Here is a 22,524-nt window from a genome sequence, read left to right as displayed (position 1 = left end):
TTTTTTTGTTTTGTTTTCTGTTCACATTTCTTTTGTTTTTTTGGGAAAGGGGAGGAGGGGTAACATTTTTCTGCTTTTGTTTTCCTCTTCTAAGTAAAAAAAAAAATCTTGCTTCTAAAAGTTTTTGGACCATTTTATTTTTACAGAAATGTTGTCTGCCCTTGTCTACAACTTTACATGGAGTTTGTTAGGTATGGTGTTGCAGGGAAATTTGCAATGCATGGATGCTTTATCATTTCATTCCTATATCCATCTTTTTTTTTACCTGTCTTTTCAAGTACCTTGTGTTAAACTGTGATTAAAGAAAGTGACTCGAGTGCATTTTCAGCATTATAATAGCAAGTTGGATTCTAACAATACTGTTTTAGAAAAGATTGGTGATTGCGCAACACTTGCTTTAATGAAAACAGTTTTCGAAAACGACGAAAATTAAGTTTTGCCAAATTGGGCCACTTTTAGTTTTCAGAAAAGATTTACCTCCCTTTTGTTACAATTCAAACTCGCTTTCTTTTTTACAAAACAATTTTCTCTAATTGTCTTTGAAAATTATTTTCATTAAGAATTAATTTTCTACCTTATTGTTTTTCATCATTTTTGGATATGTTCACTACTGTGACATGACATTTCAGTATATATACAATTGGTTAAACTTGAAATTCAATATTTCAATTTTCTGAATTTCGTTACAATGACAAAGAAGAACCAATTAGTTCTAGTTTTATAACAATTTGAGACAGGATTTATCTGTTCTTGACTGAGCATATGATGATAACAGAAAAGAAAAGTCAAAATAGAGGATAAATTACTGACCGCAGCTGCAGACAATTTGTTTCTCATCATGTAAAATTTGGTGCTTGTTGGGAGAGAGGCGACAGATTGATTTCTTTAAGTATATCATTTTAAGTAAAAACCATATTACTTAATTATGTCGAAAATAGTATTATATTCAAGAATTACAAAAATTCATTGAGTAAAAAGTTATTTATAGGTAAAAGTCATTTTTATGGAAAATTCAGGAAAATTGCATCTTTCGTAGAATTTTTAAAGACAGTGAAGATTTCACACACAGAGACATAATTCAGAATTGATATCATTTTCTACATTTTTAATAACAAAGGTAATTAATAAAGTTGTTATCGATGTTAGGACGGACGTTTGTCGTCACTTATTCTACAAATCTCTTATGCGTATAATATATCTGAGTCACTTATTGTTACGTAGATTGTTCCTCTAACAGTATATATTGTTCCATTTATCGTAACATCATCTAACTTGTGTACCCTATAATGAGGGACTTTTTTTCTTTTTTTTTTTACTAAAAACATAATAACAATGAATTTTTGTAATTTTTGGATATATTACTATTTTCCATATGAAAATTAATTAATATTGTTTTTGTTTAAAATGACATATTTTTAAAAAAATCGATCTGACGCCTCCCTCTCACCTAAAATTTATTCTTAAATTTAATGACCAAACGATACTGTAATTTAACTTTCAAAATTCTATTTTTTAAAATTAATAAACACAAACAAACAAAAGAAACAGCATAGTTAAAAATGATGGGGTTTTGTACTATGCAAAATTTAGCATAGGATCTGTAGCAGCAACACTTCACGGTTGGATTTTTTGACTATCTTTTGTTTGTAAACTCTGTGCTGGTTGGTGCTAGCAATCAACTTCTTTTCTGGATTGCCCAATCAGACATCTCTCAGGTGAGCTGAGCATATGACAAAGTTTATATAAAAATTAAATGCAGGGTAACATTTACTCTCTTGGTCAGTGCTCTATACTGACAACTCTCTCTTCTTCCTTTTCCAGCTCTCAGTGCTAACAAACGCACTCCTCTCTTGGGGTGCAACAGGATATGCCCTGGCCTTTGGCTCTGTGTAGATGAGGAGAAAAGAATCCATCATAGCTATGGCCAGACTATAATTTTAACATACATACATGAATTCTTTTCTCTTCCCACATGACTGCCTAACTTTTCATCTCCGACTGTATACATGGATTCATTACGCTACTAACTCTCTTCTCATTTCTACATTTTTACTAACAAAGATAATTATAATAAAGTTGTTATCGATGTTAGGATGGACGTTCGTTGTCACTTATTCTACAAATCTCTTATGCGTATAATGTATTTGAGTCACTTATTGTTATGTAGATTGTTCCTCTAACAGTATATATTGTTCCATTTACTTAATGTAACATTTTTTAAAGTATTCAACAGTAAAATGACTAAAAAAAAAAAAAAAAAAAAAAGACCTAAAAATGTAACAGCCTGTGTACACCTAAAAAGCCTATGCACAAAGAAGTTGATGTTGCTAAAGTTTTGTGCTTGGAAATCATTGGACGCTGTTGAAAATTTCATGGGCAAGATTTAAAAAAAAAAGATTTATAACTGATAGATAATTATGACAATATGAAATTTATGAAATGGGCAGGACAGAATCATGTAAAAGGTAGGTAAGCATGAAAATATTGGGGATATATATATATATATATATATATATATATATATATATATATATATATATATATAGTGCAAATAAAGTCCAATAACATTGGCAATTTTCATTAACATAATATCATAAGCTTTATAACATGAATCTTGTCTGAAAATAGCTCAATCTGACTTATACCTCAGCATTCTTTCTTTTCTTGCCACGCAAAAAAATCATGATAAATAATAAAACTCAAACTAGTCCATTGTATAACAAACACTAATCCTCTATACAAGGGCTAAATCACTTGAAAAATAGCATACAAGATTTTTGTATACTTTTATAATCTTTTGTTTTGTGACTAGTTATTTTTAATTTTAATGTTAGATTCTATCTGTCATTTTATTTTCAAATTTAATGTTAGATTGTATCTGTCATTTTATTTACCTCCCCTTCAGGAGGTTAGATGCAAAGGTGAGTTTGAACGTGTTTTTGTGAAATGAACTGGATCCAAACTTGTTCAGTCCATATCGTTAACCATTTAGTCATCCTCACATCACCTGTCATTAAATTTTTGTTTAATATAAAACTATATCTTTCCTAATTATAAAACTCAATTTTTTTTCTTTCTCCAACATACGCACCAGAGATACTCAAGAATTTGATTTTGTGTGTGACTTTTTTTATTTATTTAGTGACTTTTAGATGTTTTGTTTTGTTTTGTTTGTTTCTTATTTTTATTTTTTGTGACGTTTTGATTATTTTGTGACTGTTAGATTATTTGTGGCTTTTTCATAGTATACAATATTTTATTAGGTGAGTTTGTAGTGTACAATATTTTATTAGGTGAGTTTGTAGTGTACAATATTTTATTAGGTGAGTTTGTAGTGTACAATATTTTATTAGGTGAGTTTGTAGTGTACAATATTTTATTAGGTGAGTTTGTAGTGTACAATATATTTTTGAGTGATTTATCCCTCATCTTCATACATGACTGTTCTGTTCTCTCCCTTTTGTCCCATACATCTCTACTTTCTCATGCAACCACCAAAAGAAATGACCTCTGTAACATTGACCTATTAAACATAACATTCCTGTACATGGCATGGCTAAATATCTAATATTATCATATATCTATGTATAAAAACTTAATGTAAAAATCATATTTAAATGTTTATATACTTTTGTATTTTACTTTTTATTCGGTGATGTATAGGAATACAGAATGTTATAAAGAAAAAAAGTTTTATCTGCTTCCTGCAACATTATGTATTTACAGAAAGTGTAGAAGTAATGTGTTGCCAGACTGTTTTTTGATTGGTCACAGTAACTCTCTCTGCTATCACCAATGTTATTCATTTATTTTAGGAAGAGTCCATGTAATAATGCAATAGGGTAGATTGTCATAACTGATATTAAACCTGTTTTTCTATAAAACGAAAGTACCCAACAGGCATCTATTTATCAAAATCAAAATTTTCTATTTACAGATGGATCAGATAATTAGCAATTTTTCTCCATCTCTCCGAACACTAACCTAGTCTCATGATTAGCAATGACAATGAGAGTAAATTTAAATACGTTATCTTTTGGAGCATCATGGTTAAGAAAGCTTTCTTGCAACAATCATACAATTTGAAGATCCATCCTTGACATGGAATTCAACAGGAGCTTTTTCCTATCAAGCTATGGTATTTGTTCTTGTTTTGTTTTGTTTTTTGGAATACTTTGAGATGAGGCTTCACAATTTTTGTATTCATTCTTTTTTTTTTTTTTTTTGGACTGTTATTCTCATCTTCATAGTTGTTTCACTACTCTTCGGCCAGAGGATCAACCGTGATGGAATAGGAATGCTGAGTTTTGTAACTGTATCCCCAGTAATTATTACCTTCCATAGATTTTGCCTCACCACGCTTCGGCCAACTAATCCTCTGGCCTGCTTGGGTAGTATTGAAACCGCTATCTTCAGACAATGCTCACTTGGAATCGTAGAGACTCAACTTGGGGGTCCATGGTATAGTGGATAGAGGCATTGAGTAGCGACGGTTCCAGGTGCACATTGTCTTAAGATAGCAGCTTCAATCCTACCCAAGCAGACAAGAGGATTAGTTGGCCAAAACATGGTGAAACGACTGTGAAGATGAGGATAAAACGGTCTGCAAAAAGAAGGAATACACAAATTGAATTTGTTTTGTTGAAGTCTAAAAGTTCCACTTTCCCATGACTTACATTCTCATTTTGAGAAGAAGTTGATTTAAAGCTCACCCCTCACCAGAGAATGCTAATATGACTTCTCAGGCAATTTTTAAGGTGCCAGAGTAAACACCTTTTGTGTGCTGGCCTAGTCTCCTTGCCTTCCACAAAGGAGGAATAGATACACATAATGGAGGTACCCACTAACTTGTCTGCATCTGTTTTGAAAATTTCAAGTTATAAAACATAAATTGATGTGGAATTAAAAAAAAAGTTAACCAGATCTTAACTTTCGATGAAAATAATAGGAAACACTAAGACTGATGATGTCACATCGATGAACAAGTTTGCAGATAACATCTTAATTATTTTTATTCCACTACAAATTCAATATATCTACCATTTAAAAACCACTTGGGTAAATCTTCTAAAATGTGATCCATGGATTTTCTTGACCATAAATTTGACATCGAACTTTGATTTTTCTCAAGAGATATCTTTTTAAAATTTCATGGTGGAAATTTGATTGTAACTTTGCTTCAAAGGATTTTACTGAATTGGGCAATTTTGTACCATATTCTAATAAGTTCAAGTGTTCAGAAAGTTTTTTTTTATGGTGACTTTTATTTACATTTGAATCAGTTTAATGCAACTTATTTGGAACACGATTACCTGGATATGTAAAATGAATATCATGAAGATCTTTTTTTTTTTTTAATAGAAATCATTTCAGACAAGGCGTGAAACCATTTTATGTAAGGTACTAAAAAAAACTACTTCAAGGTAAAAAAAAAAAAACACCCAGTGATGTGTGAGATAAAATAGATTTTTACCTCAAAAAACAGCAATTCTTCTCCCATTGTCAGAAACATTGCTCATGGAATATGAGGACTAAACGACAAAATAAGGGAAGCGAAAGGTACAAGGTTGTCGAAAGTAAACCCAAAGTCCACTTTCTACTCCCCTATTTAGTATTCAGATATAAATTTCATAAAATTTAACATTAAATACATTATTCTGATCAATTGTGTTGATTTTTTTTTTAATTTAAAATAATATTTTTTGAATGCATCAAGTTGCTTTAAGTCTGTTTAAATCAATTTATTACCTAATTTTATTTTAAATAAGTTTTTTTTTGTTTTAAATTAAAAAATGAAACAACTAATATTTATATTATATATGCTCTCGTCAGCCATATTGTTTTCTGTTTCAGAAAACAATATGGCTGACAAGAGCCCAACATTATTTACCATTAACTCATACCCCTATGTTAGGTTTCAAACCGACGGTACCAATGTTTTTCTGACCTTCTGTAGAGTTTTAAATAAATAAATAGATATATATATATATAATAATCACAAATACAATGTACTGCTCGACTTTTTTTGTTTTGTCTTTTTTTATTTTTTTTCAGGCAGAGGAGAATTTAGTATGCCATCAGATGTTTCAGTTTAATATCGTTTATATTGTTTTGCGGAAAAATATTCACTGATTACGGTGGCACCATTTTCACATGATTACAAATAAGTTGTTACGTTTTTTGTTTTGCAGCTGCTGATCCTTCAGTGCCAACCACAAACAAAGATGCTGAAAAAAGCAAACTGAAATTGGCCGACTACATCAGTAAGTGCATTTCTAAACTTTTATATTATTAGTTCTCGTGTTCGATTGCATTCAAGGTTTATACATAATTATGGTACCAGTACAGTTTATTTAATTTATTTATTTGTTTATTTTCTATTGAAAACCCGAATAACAAGAAATATCACATAATTATTCTGCTTGTTCCCAACTCCGTACTCCTTCATACTTCCTTTTGTTGTTTTGTTTTTATTTTTTATTTATGATTTATCCCAAAGTGTAATTGTACTTATTTCTAGTGGAGTTTTTTTTTTTTTTTTTTTTTTTTTTTGTCAAATTGCATATCGGGGATAATAATCATAAAAGTAATTCCTTGTCTGGTCAGTGTCAATACCATATCAGTTCATAGTTATAGTCAGCTAATGTACTTCCTAACTTCTGACATAGCATTAAAGAAATGGTGGCAAGGCAAATCAGTTCCTTCACTTTTTTCTCTCACGCCTATAATATCCCATGTGCATGTACTCTTTTTTTATTACGTTTTTCCGATCATCCTTTTTTTATTTAATAATTATTGAAACGTTTATTTGGTCTTATCTTAATTAAATATTATTGAAATTAGTTTCTGTTTTCTTTTTTTAAGAATTATTGAAATTTTTGTGCTCTTTATTTTTCTTTTTTTGTTTTTAAAGAATTATTGAAAACTTTTCTTTTTTTTTTTTAACTATTTTGAGAATATTGTGTATTGATTACGTTTTTTTAAAGTTGTTTAACATTTTGTTATTTTGATTTCAATAATTTTATTTTATACTTTTGTAAATATATATAAATTTAAATAACATGGACAATTCTAGTATGAATTTACAGCATTACTTAGAATTACAAAAAAAATTTAAATTTAGTTTTAAAAAAGAAACTGTTCTAAATAATTCACAATTGTATTTTAAGTGTCACTCGCGTTGAGGATTGAACCTTTAATTTTATATCTGAATTTTTTCCAAGTACATCATGAGTTCTTATAATTTTAGTATGAATTTTGGGAGCCTTAAACCTATTTTTGTTTTTAAATGTATAATCTTACTACTTTGTCACGATACATCACTACTTATTACGAGGGCGTTCCAAAAGTAAGACCTCCTATTTTTTTAACTTAAAAACTAAAACATTGAAGAGCTACAAAGATGGAAGTCGTACTATTTAAGCAAACAACTTTTTGTGCTCCAGAATTTATTTTTCTACATAGTCATCACCATTCTCAGTGTACTTTTGCTAGCCACTTTTGATGCTTCTTTTTTAAATTTATTTTTATTTTAAATTACATTGTGTTACATATAGGGGATAAATTTTATTGGCGCATTTTGGAGGCACCTATTGTACAAAAAGTTGGTACCAGACCCCAACTAAATGCAGAAAGTGTCTGAAACAGGCACATCCACTTAACTGTCGACTTTACACTGAGGTAAAATTGAATGATTTACCCTCTAAAAGTGGTAGGACTCCTTTCGTTATCTTACAGATATGTTGAGTGCCAGAGGTGATTTATAAATTTAGTTTTGCCATTAGGGCAAGATTAGAATCACTTTTCCTACCAGAGAGAGGGTACATAGCGATTGTGTTAGTAGCAGTAGGTATAACAATTATTATTATTATATATTACTAGCAGGGCGCCTGGTATTACCCAGTCATAAAATACACTTAAATATGATATTTTAATTTATGCAGATTTCATATTTATTATTATAGAGCCAATTCTGTATTGTTTATTATATTGTACCCAATATATAGTAGTGATTTCGACAGCAAAAACAAAATATATTATTATTTATTAGCTTTTCTTCCTAAAAATCGAACTTTTTGATCGGTATCATAACAAATTGTTTTTTTTGCTGTAAAATAAAAACTACTTGATGATATGCCGTAAAACAAAACAACCAACTTGGGTGCCATCAACTAGAATCAAAACCAAAGCATTTAGCATTCCAGCTTTAATCGTTACCGTTTGAGCTACTGTCATATGGACAAGAAACGGCTAGAAATGAACTAACTTTAATATATAAATGTATAGATATATATGTTCACATGCATACAAGAACACGTTAAATTGACTTATGCCTGCCAAGTTCCATTTTTTTTTTTTTTTAGTTTTCATTCCTTAGCAGCTATTTTTACTGGCTAAAAACCCATAAAGGAATAGTCTACAAAAAATGCAATCATTTGACCCGCCTTACACCGCTCTGCAACCTTGTGCCACAGAGAAGATACAGTTTTAAAAAATGGAGACAGACAGAAATAAGGAGTTTTATATATCAGATTATGATGATTTATTATTATGGTGGTTCCCTCTTTCATTAAAATAAATTTGATTTACTGTTAAATAGTATGTAATCTAAATAACTTCTCCTCCGCTTATCAATTTCTGTTTGAAGCATTATTGATATTTTTCCAATTTAATTTTTCTCTTGCAGCCAAAGTCTTATCTGAGCTTGGATTGAACCTCACCAACAAGGCAGAGACATACAGTGATCCAACCATGAAGCAGATTTTCCTTCTCAATAACTACAATTATATAATCAAATCTCTAAAAGGGTACGTTTTCTAACTACATTTTGGCTTTTTAACTCAAAGAGAGACTTTGTAATATTTATTCTATTCTTAAGAGATCAAATCAAATTCATTGGCAAAAGATAATTAATGTTTGTGTAAATTAGAAAAATACGTTCTTCCAGAAATCAATGGTAGCTGCCATGTCTCTATGCACTATATATATATATATATATATATATATATATATATATATATATATATATATATATAGCCATCAGGGGAGATCACCACTGGTTACTTCCTGTTCAGGGGAGATTACCCTTGATTACTTCCTGTTCAGGGGACAGGGCTCTACAGACAAATCTTTAGTTGACCTTGGACAACTAAATATTTTCGTTGACCAGTCAAATAGAAAAGTTATTTGCTAAACCCACGCAATCTTTGAAATATGACATCTTCATTCCGTGACGAGCATGTATATTAAAGATTTTTCTGTATTTTACCTTAAATAAGTGTAATTCTAAACATGCATTAAATTTTCTGTTGATACTTGAAAATATAAAAATTCAAATTTCTTCAGATGTTTTTAAACAGGCTTTGTTAAAAAAAGAGTGTATTGTTACACTTTTATTGTTTAAATAATTTGATTTTGACTTGCTCATCGAGATTCTAGAAAGTGTCATTTTTAATGTTGAAAATAGCCCTTAAGCCCTTATTACCCAAATTTAAAATTTTAATCGGGCACTTTTCTCCAAATTTCTATTGAAACTTAATACATATTAAAACTCATGACACAAGGCGAAAACAATTTTCGGTACTTGTACAGTTTAGTAAAGACATAAAAAAAATAAAAATATCGAAAAAAGGTTATATTGTACATATTTGTTTTGGACTGAAGATCTCTGAAAAAAAATTTCATTTAATTTGATCGAGTAGTTTTTATTTTACAGCAAAAAAACACGTTTTTATGAGAGCGCGTTAAAGTCAGCCATTACGAAATTTGTTGAACACGCCAAAGGGAGATAACTCCAGTTAAAGCGCCGACACTCCCTCCCCATCTTTATTAGCTTTTCTTCCTAAAAATCGAACTTTTTGATCGGTATCATAACAAATTGTTTTTTTGCTGTAAAATAAAAACTACTTGATGAAATTAAGTGAATTTTTTTTTCGGAGAACTTCAGACTATAACGAGTACGTACAATATAACGTTTTTTTTTTTCAATATTTTCATTTTTTAATTTCTTGACTAAATTGTATAAGCGCCCAATTTTCTATAAAATAAAATACACATCAGGTGCGCTTGAAAGCCAAATTACAACACAATATTACAAAAATAAACAAATATTTTACTTATTTGAAATTTATAATTTAAATATATTTCGGAGTCAAACTTCATCCTCAGTATTTTGTACAGCTTTTTTTTTTTTTCTTCTTCTTTCTTGCCATGTTGTAAAGTTGGAGAAAAAAAAGTCAGTTAGTAAAGATCCGCGCATTGTCTCTCAGCGGTTGTATTTTGAAATGTCAGAATGGTGCATTGGCTACGCAAGATTAACGTCAAGAGTGTGAGTTTCATTAGAGAAGTGTTGATTTAATTGATTTCATTCAAATTAAATTGATTTTATTTCAATTAAATTTAAATTCAAATTTAATTGATTTTATTCCAATTAAATCAACACGTCTATAATGGAACTCACACACCTGATGTTAATGATGTTGAAAGACAACGTGCAGATCTTTACTAACTGACTATTCTTTCTCCAAATTTACAACATGGCAAGAAAGAAAAAGAAAAAAATGATGTACAAAATACTGAGGATGGAGTTTAACTCCGAAATATATTTAAATTATAAATTTCAAACAAGTAAAATATTTGTTTATTTTCGTAATATTGCATTGTAATTTGGCTTTCAAGCGCACCTGATGTGTATTTTATTTTATTCAAATTAAATCAATGCTTCTATAACGGAACTCACACCACCGAACAATTTTCTACTTTTTCTTTTATCGGCTATTTTTTTTTTTATTTTGTCAAAGTCTTTTTACGATGTCTATATTTTATATATACTATGTTCCAATAATCTACTTGCATCTATATAGATTGTATATGCATGTAGTGATGTACTTTTCTTTTATCTGCATGCATAAAGTGTGATATGTTATCGAAACTACTTTTGTTCTTTTTAGATCTGGTCTTCTGGACTTCATTCATTTATGGAATAAGGATGTTGAAGCTTATTATGATGAAAAAATTAATGAACACAAGAAAAATTATTCACAAAGGTAAAAATGTCAAAATGCTTTATTTGACTAAATTTTTCCGTTGAATCTTTGAAGTATTTTTGTATTTATTGACCAAACAGCATCTTTTAGATTAACTCGTGCAGTATATTATTTAATCATCATTATCATTATCGATTTAATGTCTGTTTTACATGCTAGTATGTATCGAATGGCTTTGAGAAATTGAATTCCTTGATCTTTCCTCATGAATTGAACCTGCAACCTCAACTATATTGCATCTACTAATCCAAGAACACTCATCCATTCTTTTAATATGACTATATCCTCAAAGTATTCTCGTTCTGCACACATCTAACTATGCTGTTCAGATTTAATCTTCCTCTGAGGTCATCAGATCTAAGCCTGTTTTTAAAATTCACATTACGATTCATTGTATTATTCTCATACCATTTATCTCTATACAACACATGTCTTCAATCCTCACTGGTAATGCTTGGCCTGAATTTACTTTATCCACTCCTAATTCTTACTATCACACTCGCATCTGCTCCACTATGTGCTCTAATTTTATCACCAAGGTAACAAAACGTCTTGATAATCTCAATAGCCTCACTATCCAAATATACTTTCTCGCAATCTGAGTTCTCATCCAGCTCCATTATCTTACACTTCTTGCACACAAATTGGTTATCCTCTCTCAACTTCTAGTGCTATCAGATCAGGCTGTCTGAAGATATTGGCTTCCTGAGAAGAAATGCATCCAACATTGATGCTGTTTGTTTTTCTTCTTCTTTTTGCAAAACTTAATTATGCTGTGCAAAATCAAAAACAACAACAACCCACCTTTTCTTCCTTTTCCATCTTCCCATTTCTCCTTTCTCTATCTATCTCCCCCACTTTCTGACTTAAAATATACCAAACATTAATACTATAATCCTTTTTCCTCTCCCATTGCAAAACTCGTTCATGTTCTGCAGGGCAGGGAACAAAAACGATAAAATCCACTATAAAACAGCCAAACCAAACACTACAAACTAGCGATTGAAGATACAAAGAGCTTGAAGAATAAAAATCTTCTACAAAAATAACTGGACACAACATGAATACTATTTCCAAAATAACTGGATTTTGGTATTAAATAACCCAAAAAGGGTTGATATGCCGTAAAACAAAACAACCAAACCATCCTCTCTCAACTTGCCAGTAATTCCACTGCATTTCTCGTATCTCGTATGCTTACAAGTACAACAAAAAATTAAATTGCATTCGAGTCTCTTCTTACAAACGGAGTAGAAAATTTTCCTCTTTTTGGTGAACTTTCCAGCACTTCAATCATTGATCATCAGTTGCTTTTGGTAACATTTACTCTCAGTCTTTTACTTTCCGTAGCATTCCTCTGAGTCTTCAACTTAACAAGTAAATTATCCATTGTTTTATAGGCGAGTACTAAATCATCAGCAGACAACATCTCTTTCGGATAACCAATATTATAATCAGCATTTTTTATTTGACTGAGATGTGTGTGTTCTCAAGTTTTTCAAGTGTATTCCATATAAGGGGATGGGGGCTATTGAAATAATACATATTTTTGTTATTTTTCTAATTTCTTTCACTTTCTTAAATTTACTATATAGAAAAATTATTTTAAAAAATAATCCTATAAATAGTATCTTCCTTCTAGTGTTTGTTAATAAGATAAATAAAATCTTTCGCCAATACTCATCTCTATGTGGATGCTCACTAAAAGTTATGAAATAATAAAACTATTTAAATGTTCATTACTTGTTGTTCTAATTACAGAATTAGTTGTTGTTGTTGTTCTAATTACAGAACAATAGTTAATAATGCGGGAATGCAGCAGGGTAAAATAAAACTAGATGTTAAAGTTTCACCTCTGCTTGATAATTTTATTTTTTCTAACTGTCAACTATTGCATTATGCCTATTTTTAATGTTAGTGCTACAGGCTCTCTAAAGATTCTGGGTTCCTGACTTAAAATGCACCAAACATTAATGCTATTGTTTTTTCCTTTCTCTTTGCAAAACTCAATCATGTTGTGCATAGTCAAAAACAAAAACAATAATTTTCCTCTACAAAACAACCAAATCAAACTTAATAAATATTGGAAGCATAAAAACTTTTACCAAAATTGATTCAGCAATAAATAACCTAAAAAGGGTTGATATACTTTAAAACAAAACAACCCATTTTTAATTTGAAATGAAATGATCTTTGTGAATGGTTAGGCACAAATATGAAGAAATAATTTGGATGAAAATGCTTCTGTATAGATCAACGAATAGGATTATATATATATGCAATTGAGAAAGAATTAATTCATAATGAGGACCTATTATAACATCAACAAAAACCGTCCTCTCATGACGAGATCGGTTCTACGCATGCGTCAGATGACGTCATGACCTGATTTAGTTTAAATAGTTGAAGAACTGACTAAATTTCATGTACGTTGTGTTAGCTCAGTTGGTTAGAGCGTTGGGTCATTATATAAACGTTTTGGGTTCGAATCATGGTGTGAGATGTCTTTTTTTCTTTTTTTTTTCGATTTTTTTTAAATTTAAATATTGAAGCAGGGTTGTTTAAGCCATTTTTCACGTAACGTTCGTTTTTCTGGGGTTTTTTTTACTTCGCTTATTTTTAGGTTTTCATTAACACCCCCACCCGACCACACACACCCCAAAACACCCGGGTACCCACCGATTTTTTAAATTTTAATATCGAAACAGGCTTATTTAAGCCATTTTTCACATGTGTTTTTTTTTTTTTTTTTTTTTTTTTTTTTCAGATTTTTTAAAGCAGTTTTAACATTCGTTTTTCTGTTTTTGTTTTTTCGAATTTTACATTTAACATCGTTCGTTTGCCTTATATTAGTTTTTTTGTGTTTTTTTTTTTCGATATTTTTCTGTTTTTTTTTGTTTTTTTTTTACTTCGCTTATTCTTAGGTTTTCATTAACAACCACACACACCTCCAAACACTCTGGCAACCCCCCCCCCCCCGCTAGTCTATGATATAAATCTCACCTGTCTGTTTAAATCAAAAACTTTCGACAGAGGCGACAGATTTTCACAAGATCGGTATCATTTTGAAGCTTGAAACTTTGGACGACAAATATAAAAAATATTGGCCAAAAACATTAATTCCTTCACCCTCAACTGGGCACTTTTCTACAGGGAGAGGTCGGTTTTTTCGCCAATATTTTCGAAAGTCATCGCTTCTTTTTGATTGTCTAGCCTTAATTAAAACCTATGTCATTTCCGGTTTGGCGATGGATACAACAGCTAACACGTTTTTTTTTTTTTTTTCTCCTCCTTCACGGTACGGGTTCAAGCCTGCCTGCCTACTACCACTTTTTTTTTTTTTTGCTCAACCAACACCTTTATACACACCTCCACTTTCTTTTCCGCTTTTGCGTTACAGGTTTGAGACTGTCTGCCAACTACAACTTTTTTTTTTTTTTTGCTCAACATATACCTACAAACACCCGGGCAATGCCGGGGACCCAGGCTAGTTGTTAAAGAAAAGAAGCTTAGTTTTGGTATCATTAAATGTTACAATCCATTTATGGCTACATTCCACTACAGACTGAAGGCCGCTTTCTGATGTTTCTGCCATTTCCTTAGATACGTGTACATTTATTTTTCCCTTATGTCCATTTTAGAGCTTTATGTCATCAGCAAATTCACCCATCTTGAATACAATTTTATCCATTTATGAATATCAGGAATAATAAAGGTCCGAAGAGTGACCCTTGAGGTACTGCCGCATTAATATCATATTGTTTAAATGTATGTCTATTGATTTTCTCCTCGTCTAAGAAGGATCTAATTATATTTAGCATTCATCCAGTAATACTGTATGATTTAATTTTCATTAGAAGCCTTTCGTGCTAAACCTTGTACGCTTTGAATATATCAAAGTTAACCACTCTACTTTCTCTTATACCTTATTCAGTGAATTTTATTTGCGGTCAGAGATGACTGCTAAAATATCTGCAGTAGAACAGGTTTGCCTAAATCGATATTGTTAATCAGAGAGATTAGCTTTGACGAGATGCTGGACTAGCATTTGATTGATTAATAACACAAAAATTTTAGCGAAAAAGAGGGAGAAGACTGGTTAGACAATAGTTGAGCAGGTCAGTTTTTTTCATAAGAATCTTTGTATAGTGGTATCGCAGACAATTTTCCAGCTTTTGATCAAGCAAGACAAAAAGTAAAGAGTTACTTTACTTTTAAATACAAAATGTTTAATCATTGTTCTTAGATGGAAATCTGCTTCCTTCGAACAATATTTTCAAACTATCAACTATTAGGCCACGCGTATTTCTTAAGGTAAAACTAGAAACATGTTATCTTACTTTGTCCTTATAAATGAATACATGTGAAAGTTGAATCCACTTTGAACTAACAGTAAAGTCAAAACACTGTTTCAAATTAATTCAACTTTGCACAATAGATGCATTATTTTATATATATATATATATATATATATATATATACGATATCAATCCCAAGGTTAACTAATTTCCATATTGTTATGAAAAAGTACATTTTATTGATTTGACTTGAGGTGATATTCATCTAAGATGGTTTGAGCTGTCTCCGTAGAGCACAGAGCGTCCCGGATGAATGCAAATCATGCACAATGGTCCGCAGCCGCTAAGATAAACAGCCAATCACAGAACCAAAGATGAACACTGTAGACCTGTAACTGGAGTTATGTTTGACATCAGTTTTGATGGTGTGTAACCACGTCTTTAGCTAGCCTCTCAGACATTTTTGCCAATCTTGGAGTGGTTCTGGAGCAGTGAGCAGCGTTGTTGAACCAGAGAAGTCTCTTTTTAAAAAGAGATTGGTTCATGGGAATGATTCTGCATTACGTCTCAATTTAGGTATTAGAGATAAAATGATGGCAACAGATCTGCAGAATTCAGCAATGACATTATAAGCTGAGCACTACTAGCTATAGAGAAGGATTGCCTGAACAAGTGCTTGATAAATCCAGAGTTTTGTGGCTAATATAACGAAACCATTTATTAATTAACTATTATTTGTTATTGTTTTTTAAATTTAAACATTGTTTTTATTTTAATATAACAAATAATTCTGTTTTGCAATTTTTTATTTCTTGGATAAATATTTAGCATTTACATTCAAATGTTTTTTGTTTTTGTTTTTTTTTTAGAGGAAGCAATTTGATTTGTACAAGTTGTAATCTATTTTAAATTGCAAGTGAAAAGGCAAATTTTATTTCTTTACAGTAACATTTAAAAGTTGAATTTTTATCAAAATTACCAAAAACATTAATGTTTGTTATAATGTTTGTTTATACAAATAAATGAGAATGATTTTGTTTTGTGTTTACAACAAATTTTGTCAAGCGATAGTGATCCGGCAAATCCAGCTAGTTTTATAGAAGCAGTTTTTTTTCATCTTGTCTCTCTTGATTTGTTCTTGCAGTTGGAGCCGTGTTCTCCATTACATCTTAGAAGTCCACAAACCAATCTCTGTCCAAAGAGCTCAACATCCAGAACTAGCTAAGGTAAGCCATTTTCTTGAAAAAACTCCAGAAACAAGTTACAAACACTTGATGTTCTAATATATAAAGTTATCCTATTGGATTTTCAAAATCAAATTAAAATAATCTGTTTGACATATTGATATTTGATTCAGACTAGCCGATTTCTTTTTGTTTTTCTCTTCCACTATGCTATTGACATGAATATATTTTATTTTGCTTCAGAATTTTTTTTCTGAAAATATTTATTCTGATTAAAACTTTTAAAGTGGAGACATTATCCTTTACCCACCAAAACAGATTATAGGGAAGTTATTGTTTGCAATTATACTAAGCTCATTCCTTTGAATTCTTCAAAAAAATATATATATATTAAGTAAATGTGAAGGAGCATAAGAAGACTATAATAATAAATGGAACCAGGGGTTAAAATGATGTGATATGGACAAACAAAAGAGGGTCTTGTAAAGTTTGTTTTTATATCTTTGTATATCCATTTATTTTCCAGATCAATCACAAATGCAAATTAGTAAAATTGACTTACTGTTTGAGATAACCAGGGTGGTGGAAGTTTTTGATATTTCGAGAATATAATTTCTTTTTCAAAAAATCTCATAAAATGGAACCGGAAATGGGGTAAGTAGTTGAGTTGAGTTGACAGCTCAACTACCTATCCATTTCTGGTTCCAGGTTTTTTGTTTCAAAACGTTTTCTGTGGATATTTGTCTTTGCTAAATCTTTGAAGGGGTCCTATTTCACACAATGTGTTTTAATTCATTTAAAAAATAGATTCTTGTTGCAATGACTTTTGCAATTTCATTGAAATTTCTTAGTTGCTGATTGCTGATTGTCTAATCACATGAACATCTTCCAGCTGATTACTGTGACTTGTCGGAAGATGCAGATGCAAAATTGTGTCAGGTTCTGAATAAGTACCTAATATTTGTTTTGGACCTCCAGAGGACCATACATGTTTTTCTTATCTCTCTTACTATTTGCTATGCACTGACTTTTATCTTCCATTTTTATCTCCTTTCAATAACAAAACAATCTTTTCTTTTTTTCTTTACAGTTAAAAGATAAAGAGAGGCAAAACATCAAAGATAAATTCACAGTGAGTTTGAAAATCCATTTCTTAATCACTATCGCTAAATAATAATATACTGAGGTGTTCCTTGATTGTTCGATCAGCAGATGGTGATTAATCTGATGTTACAAAGATGAAAAAGTTCCAACTTTACCAATTTTCAAATGAATTATTCCAAATTTACATATATTCCCATCGACTAACACAGTTCAATTGTAAATACAATTAAAAAATGACATTGGTTTTATTGATTTAGATAATATTTAGCTGCCAATTATTTTATGGTAAGAAAACAGCAAATATCCAAATATTAATACATATTTTTTTTTTTTTTCATAAAATTCTTTTTATTTATACAAACATATTTTCCTATACAAATGCACTCCTATTTCATCACAATAAATATTGTGAATTAATTTTTGTACATTTTAATAAATCATGTCCTAATCTGATGTTTCTCTTGTTTGATGTTTAGGGATTCAACAAAGAAATTGAAGAAATCTTCCGAATCCAGAAGAGCTATGCTATCCCTGATCTGGAGCTGAGACAATCGCTTAAGCAAGAAAACAAAAATTACATTTTGCCAATGTATCAAATGTTCCATGACAAATATACACGATTGAATTTCACAAAGAATCCAGACAAGTACATAAAATATAGCATGGACGATGTTGGACGGATGATCGATAAATTCTTTGATGCTTCTGCCTAGATAAATATATTTACTTGGATCATATATGTTCTCTCTCTCTCTCTCTCTCTTTTTCCTGTTCCTCTTTTGTTATTTTTTTTTTTTTTTTGATTTGTTAAATTGGGTAAAAAAAAAATTTGTTGATTAAAGAAATAAACAAAATAGATTTTTAAGGAAATGAAAAATAAAATTTTGGTTCTTGTCCAAAATTCACCTGATGTTAAAAAACAAAAATACAGAAAAATCTGTATAATGTCCGTACCAGTGATGAAACAAAAATATCATATTTCAAAAATCACATAAATTGATCAAGTAGTTTTATTTTTAAATAAGAAAATCAAATTTTATGATTATCTAAGGTGTGACTGTCTTGCTTGCCATTAAAAAAAAAAAAAATGCAAGAAACAAAGGAAGATAATTTTGCAATAATTCAGATTTCTAGATTTATGTTGTAATGCCTATGATTTCCCATTAATTGCTTGCTTTTCTTTATAAAAATATAACTACTTGATTAGTTTATGTGATTTTTGGAATATAATATTTTGTTCCATCACGGTTACATACATTATAGCGGTTTAGGTTTTTGTTTTTTAATATTGAGGGAATTCTGCTGAAGAACCAAACTTTTTAATATTGTTTTTAAATGTATTTCCTTAAAAACTAAAAAATTTTAATCTCGGAGCTTGTGCAGAATAGTCATGAACGAATTTCATTACTTACAAAGATGTATGAGTCAGCACATACATAGCTAGCCGAAAGCTCAACAAACAGAATTTTTGGTGCTTCTATATTATATAAAACAAAAAAATATTGAATTTCAAGGGAAACAAATGGTACCTGCATAATTGTCAGGTCACAAATAGTAACATATCCAAAAATTACAAAAAACAATAAGGCAGAAAAATAATTATTAATGAAAAAAGAAATTTGTGAAAGGAAGTGGAATCACTGTATGACACATACTAAAAAAGAAATAAGTTGATAGGGGAGATAATTAAGTTCTGTTGCTTATGTCACTTGATGAACGGAATTCAAAATGTCAGATAAAATTCATTCTATATGCAAACTTTATCAAAAATGAGTTATGTGGGTACCATTTGTTTTACTTCAAATGTAATTTTTTTTTTTTTGTTTATATAATATAGAAGTACCAAACTTTTTTAAACAATTTATTTATATTTATATTATTTTTTTTTATTTATTTATTATTTTTTAAAACAATTTATTTGTATTATTTTTTCTAAACAATTATATTTATATTATTTTTAAAAAGCAATTCATAGTTATATACTTTTTTAACACTATTTATTTATTTTTACATAGAAGAGGAAAATATTTTTATTTGATTTTGATGGAGCGGATGCAAGTGGTAAAGAGAGACTGATAATTTATAAAAATATTTATTATTCTTTGGAGTTTTGTTTTGAAGGGTGAGAGTTTGTTACCACCTGGACTTAGGATTAATGTTTGAGTTCCAGTGCCTTTTTTTTTTTTTTTTTTTTGGGTGGGGGTTATAAATGGAAGACGAAACCCAATGATTTGACATATTTATGGAATATTAAAAGAAGCTAAGGAAGCAATTTTGAGCAAGAAGGTAGATGATATCCTTTATCTGAAAGTTGGTACAAATCTGAAATCTACAAAAACTAGCGGAAGGGTCGGGTTTACCAAATATTTGTTTCCACAATTTATATTCTGCATGTTTTGGTAAATTCTGTAATTTGTCTGTGAAACTCTGGAATCTTTGTTAAATTCTGAAATTACTATTCTGCATTTGTACCCAAATATCTTTAAGAAAAAAATTTTGGTGCTTATTTAAATTTGTACATTTTTTATTTTGTGAAAATCATTCCTGACAAAGCATGAAGCTATCCAAAAAGGATCTTAAAAAAAAAAAAAAAAAAAAAGCCAATGATAAATATTGTATGAATAGATTTCCGGAAAGGGATATAATTGTTTGAAATCACTGAGTAATCTTGGCTACAGTAGTCAAATAATATAATATGGTAAGTTGACTTAATGAACGGGTGTCTGTAGTCGTAGCTGGGAACATGTTTTTGACATATCTTTCAAAGTCTCTCTTAGGCTGCTCTACCTGTCCATATTTATAACTTACACCAGTCAATCATATTCGTGTGAGGAGGAGCTCGAATGTATTCATATTCATTACATAAGTTTCTAACTGAGAAAAAAAGCAATTCTCCCTTTGTCAGGAATTTTGCTCATGGAATGTGAGGAGCAAAAAAAAAAGAGAAATGAGTGTTATGAGGCTGCCAAATGTAAACTTGCAGTCAACTTTATACTCTTCATAAATATATATAAAGATGTGCATGCGAAAGATGGCGATTCAAAATAAAATAACAGGAAAACTTATAGGTGTACTTATTTAGCAATATAAAAAAAAAACATTAGGGAAAATAAGCAAATAGAATTTTAGGTTCTTCTTCATTATAATAGCAAAATCTGACAGCTAAAAAATTGAGTTTTCATTAAAAAACAATGTTATCTACTTAATTATCATGTCATAATTAGTTTAATATTATTGCATTATTACATAAAACATACTTTAACAAATAGATGATTGAGTGATATTCGCTATTAATTTTAACAAGACGGACTGAGTTACTGCCCCTGATTTGATGCTGTTTAATCTTAATAATTATAAAACTCTATGGACTATCCAGCTGTCCTTGCTTGCTTCTTATATATAGTCATCCGCATACAGTACTATTTCGCTGTTTCACAGCTCATCAGTGTAGCTAGACAGGCAACTACCTCAAGACAGGATCGAAACCCGACAGTTCATATGACAGTCGGGGCTTCTAACTGTTGCGGTATTTGGCTGCTGCTATGCGGGCAGTGAATTAACAATGTTTTGACATTGTCCAAATACCTAAGCTCAATTTTTTACACAAAGAGCATCGCTTCATACATTAATGGTAATTTGTATATTACTTCCCAATAAGCACTTCATTTACTCACATAAAATTAATATACGAAAGTATAAATTTATGCGTAAACTTTAAGTATTTACTTCAAAAGTGCTCAATACATAGGTAGAGCTAGTTAGTAAGTTATAAAATATATATGGCGATTAAGCTACACTGAATATTCCGCATTTCATTCACTCTAGGACTCTTATGCACCTAAGCCTGAAAAGTCCTAGAGTGGATGTAATGCGGAATATTCAGTGTAGCTTAATCGCCATATATATTTTATAACTTACTATATATATATATATATATATATATATATGTATGTATATTTCTGTGGATATATATAATTCCTTATAATATATATCTTTCCTTATTTAAGAAGCTCATGTAATTACAGAGCAATATAGTGAATGAATGACAAAAGTCTATATTCCAAAGTTCATGATGTTGATCATCTTATATTTTATTCCTTTAATTTAGTTGACATTTACAGTTCTTGACAGTATCTGTTCCGTAGCACAAAATCAATCCCTTAATTATTATATCAACTAGTAAATCTATTTTGTCCTTAACTCATCAGAAGAAATAGCAATAATCACGATGAATTGGCAACACGGATTACAACAATCACAACAAAATGACGGATTGATTGTTGCTATTTCTTCTGATGAGTTAAGGGCAAAATAGATACACTAGTTGATATAATATAATAATTAAGTGATTGATTTTGCACTACGAAACAGATACTGTCAAGAATTTTAAATTTCAGCTGAATTAAAGGAATAAATTATTAGATGGTCAACGTTATGAACTTTGGGATATAGATTTTTGTCATTCATTCATATATATATATATATATATATATAATATCACATTTAAATCTAGATAAGATGCCTGCATAATTTTACCATAAAGAATCGTCGGATTCAATGTCGTAACTAATACATAAATGTTTATATACAATACTTATCTGATAGCTAAATGCTTTGGTTTCGATTCTAGCTGATGGCGCCCAAGTCGTATTTCTTTTTAAAACTTTTGAAATCACTACTATATATTGGGTACCATAAAATAATCAATAGAGAATTGGCTCTATAATAATAAATATGAAATCTGCATAAATTAAAATATATTTATGTGTTTATTATGACCGAGCAATGCTGGGCAGCGTGCTAGTTATGAAAGTTATTTCGAAAACCATTTTCATTAATAATTAATTTTCTATCTTAGTGGTTTTTCTAATTTTTTGATATGTTACTAAATTT

At 30.0% G+C, this 22,524-nt stretch overlaps 1 protein-coding gene across 2 annotated transcripts in view; it reads left to right on the top strand.

Annotated features, from left to right (window-relative positions):
• Positions 1–18,368, top strand: part of LOC145258229 (exocyst complex component 7-like) — a 79,159-nt gene extending 60,791 nt beyond the window's left edge. Inside the window, exons 17-23 of one of the 2 annotated variants that reach the window (XM_080116182.1) lie at positions 147–191; positions 6,192–6,263; positions 8,687–8,807; positions 10,950–11,045; positions 16,488–16,569; positions 17,618–17,659; positions 18,108–18,368. In XM_080116182.1, coding sequence (XP_079972308.1) covers positions 147–191; positions 6,192–6,263; positions 8,687–8,807; positions 10,950–11,045; positions 16,488–16,569; positions 17,618–17,659; positions 18,108–18,344 — 695 coding nt within the window. In that variant the 3' untranslated portion in view covers positions 18,345–18,368. The remainder of the gene's footprint in view (positions 1–146; positions 192–6,191; positions 6,264–8,686; positions 8,808–10,949; positions 11,046–16,487; positions 16,570–17,617; positions 17,660–18,107) is intronic. The other variant, XM_080116183.1, reaches the window with a different exon arrangement.
• The last annotated feature ends 4,156 nt before the right edge of the window (positions 18,369–22,524 follow it).

Source organism: Euprymna scolopes, chromosome 33 (genome assembly GCF_053919585.1).
Source record: "Euprymna scolopes isolate OS-2025 chromosome 33, ASM5391958v1, whole genome shotgun sequence".
In the NCBI taxonomy this organism is placed as follows: Eukaryota; Metazoa; Mollusca; class Cephalopoda; order Sepiida; family Sepiolidae; genus Euprymna; species Euprymna scolopes.
The sequence above is the reverse complement of the archived record's forward strand: the minus strand, read 5'-3'. Positions and strand labels throughout refer to the sequence as shown.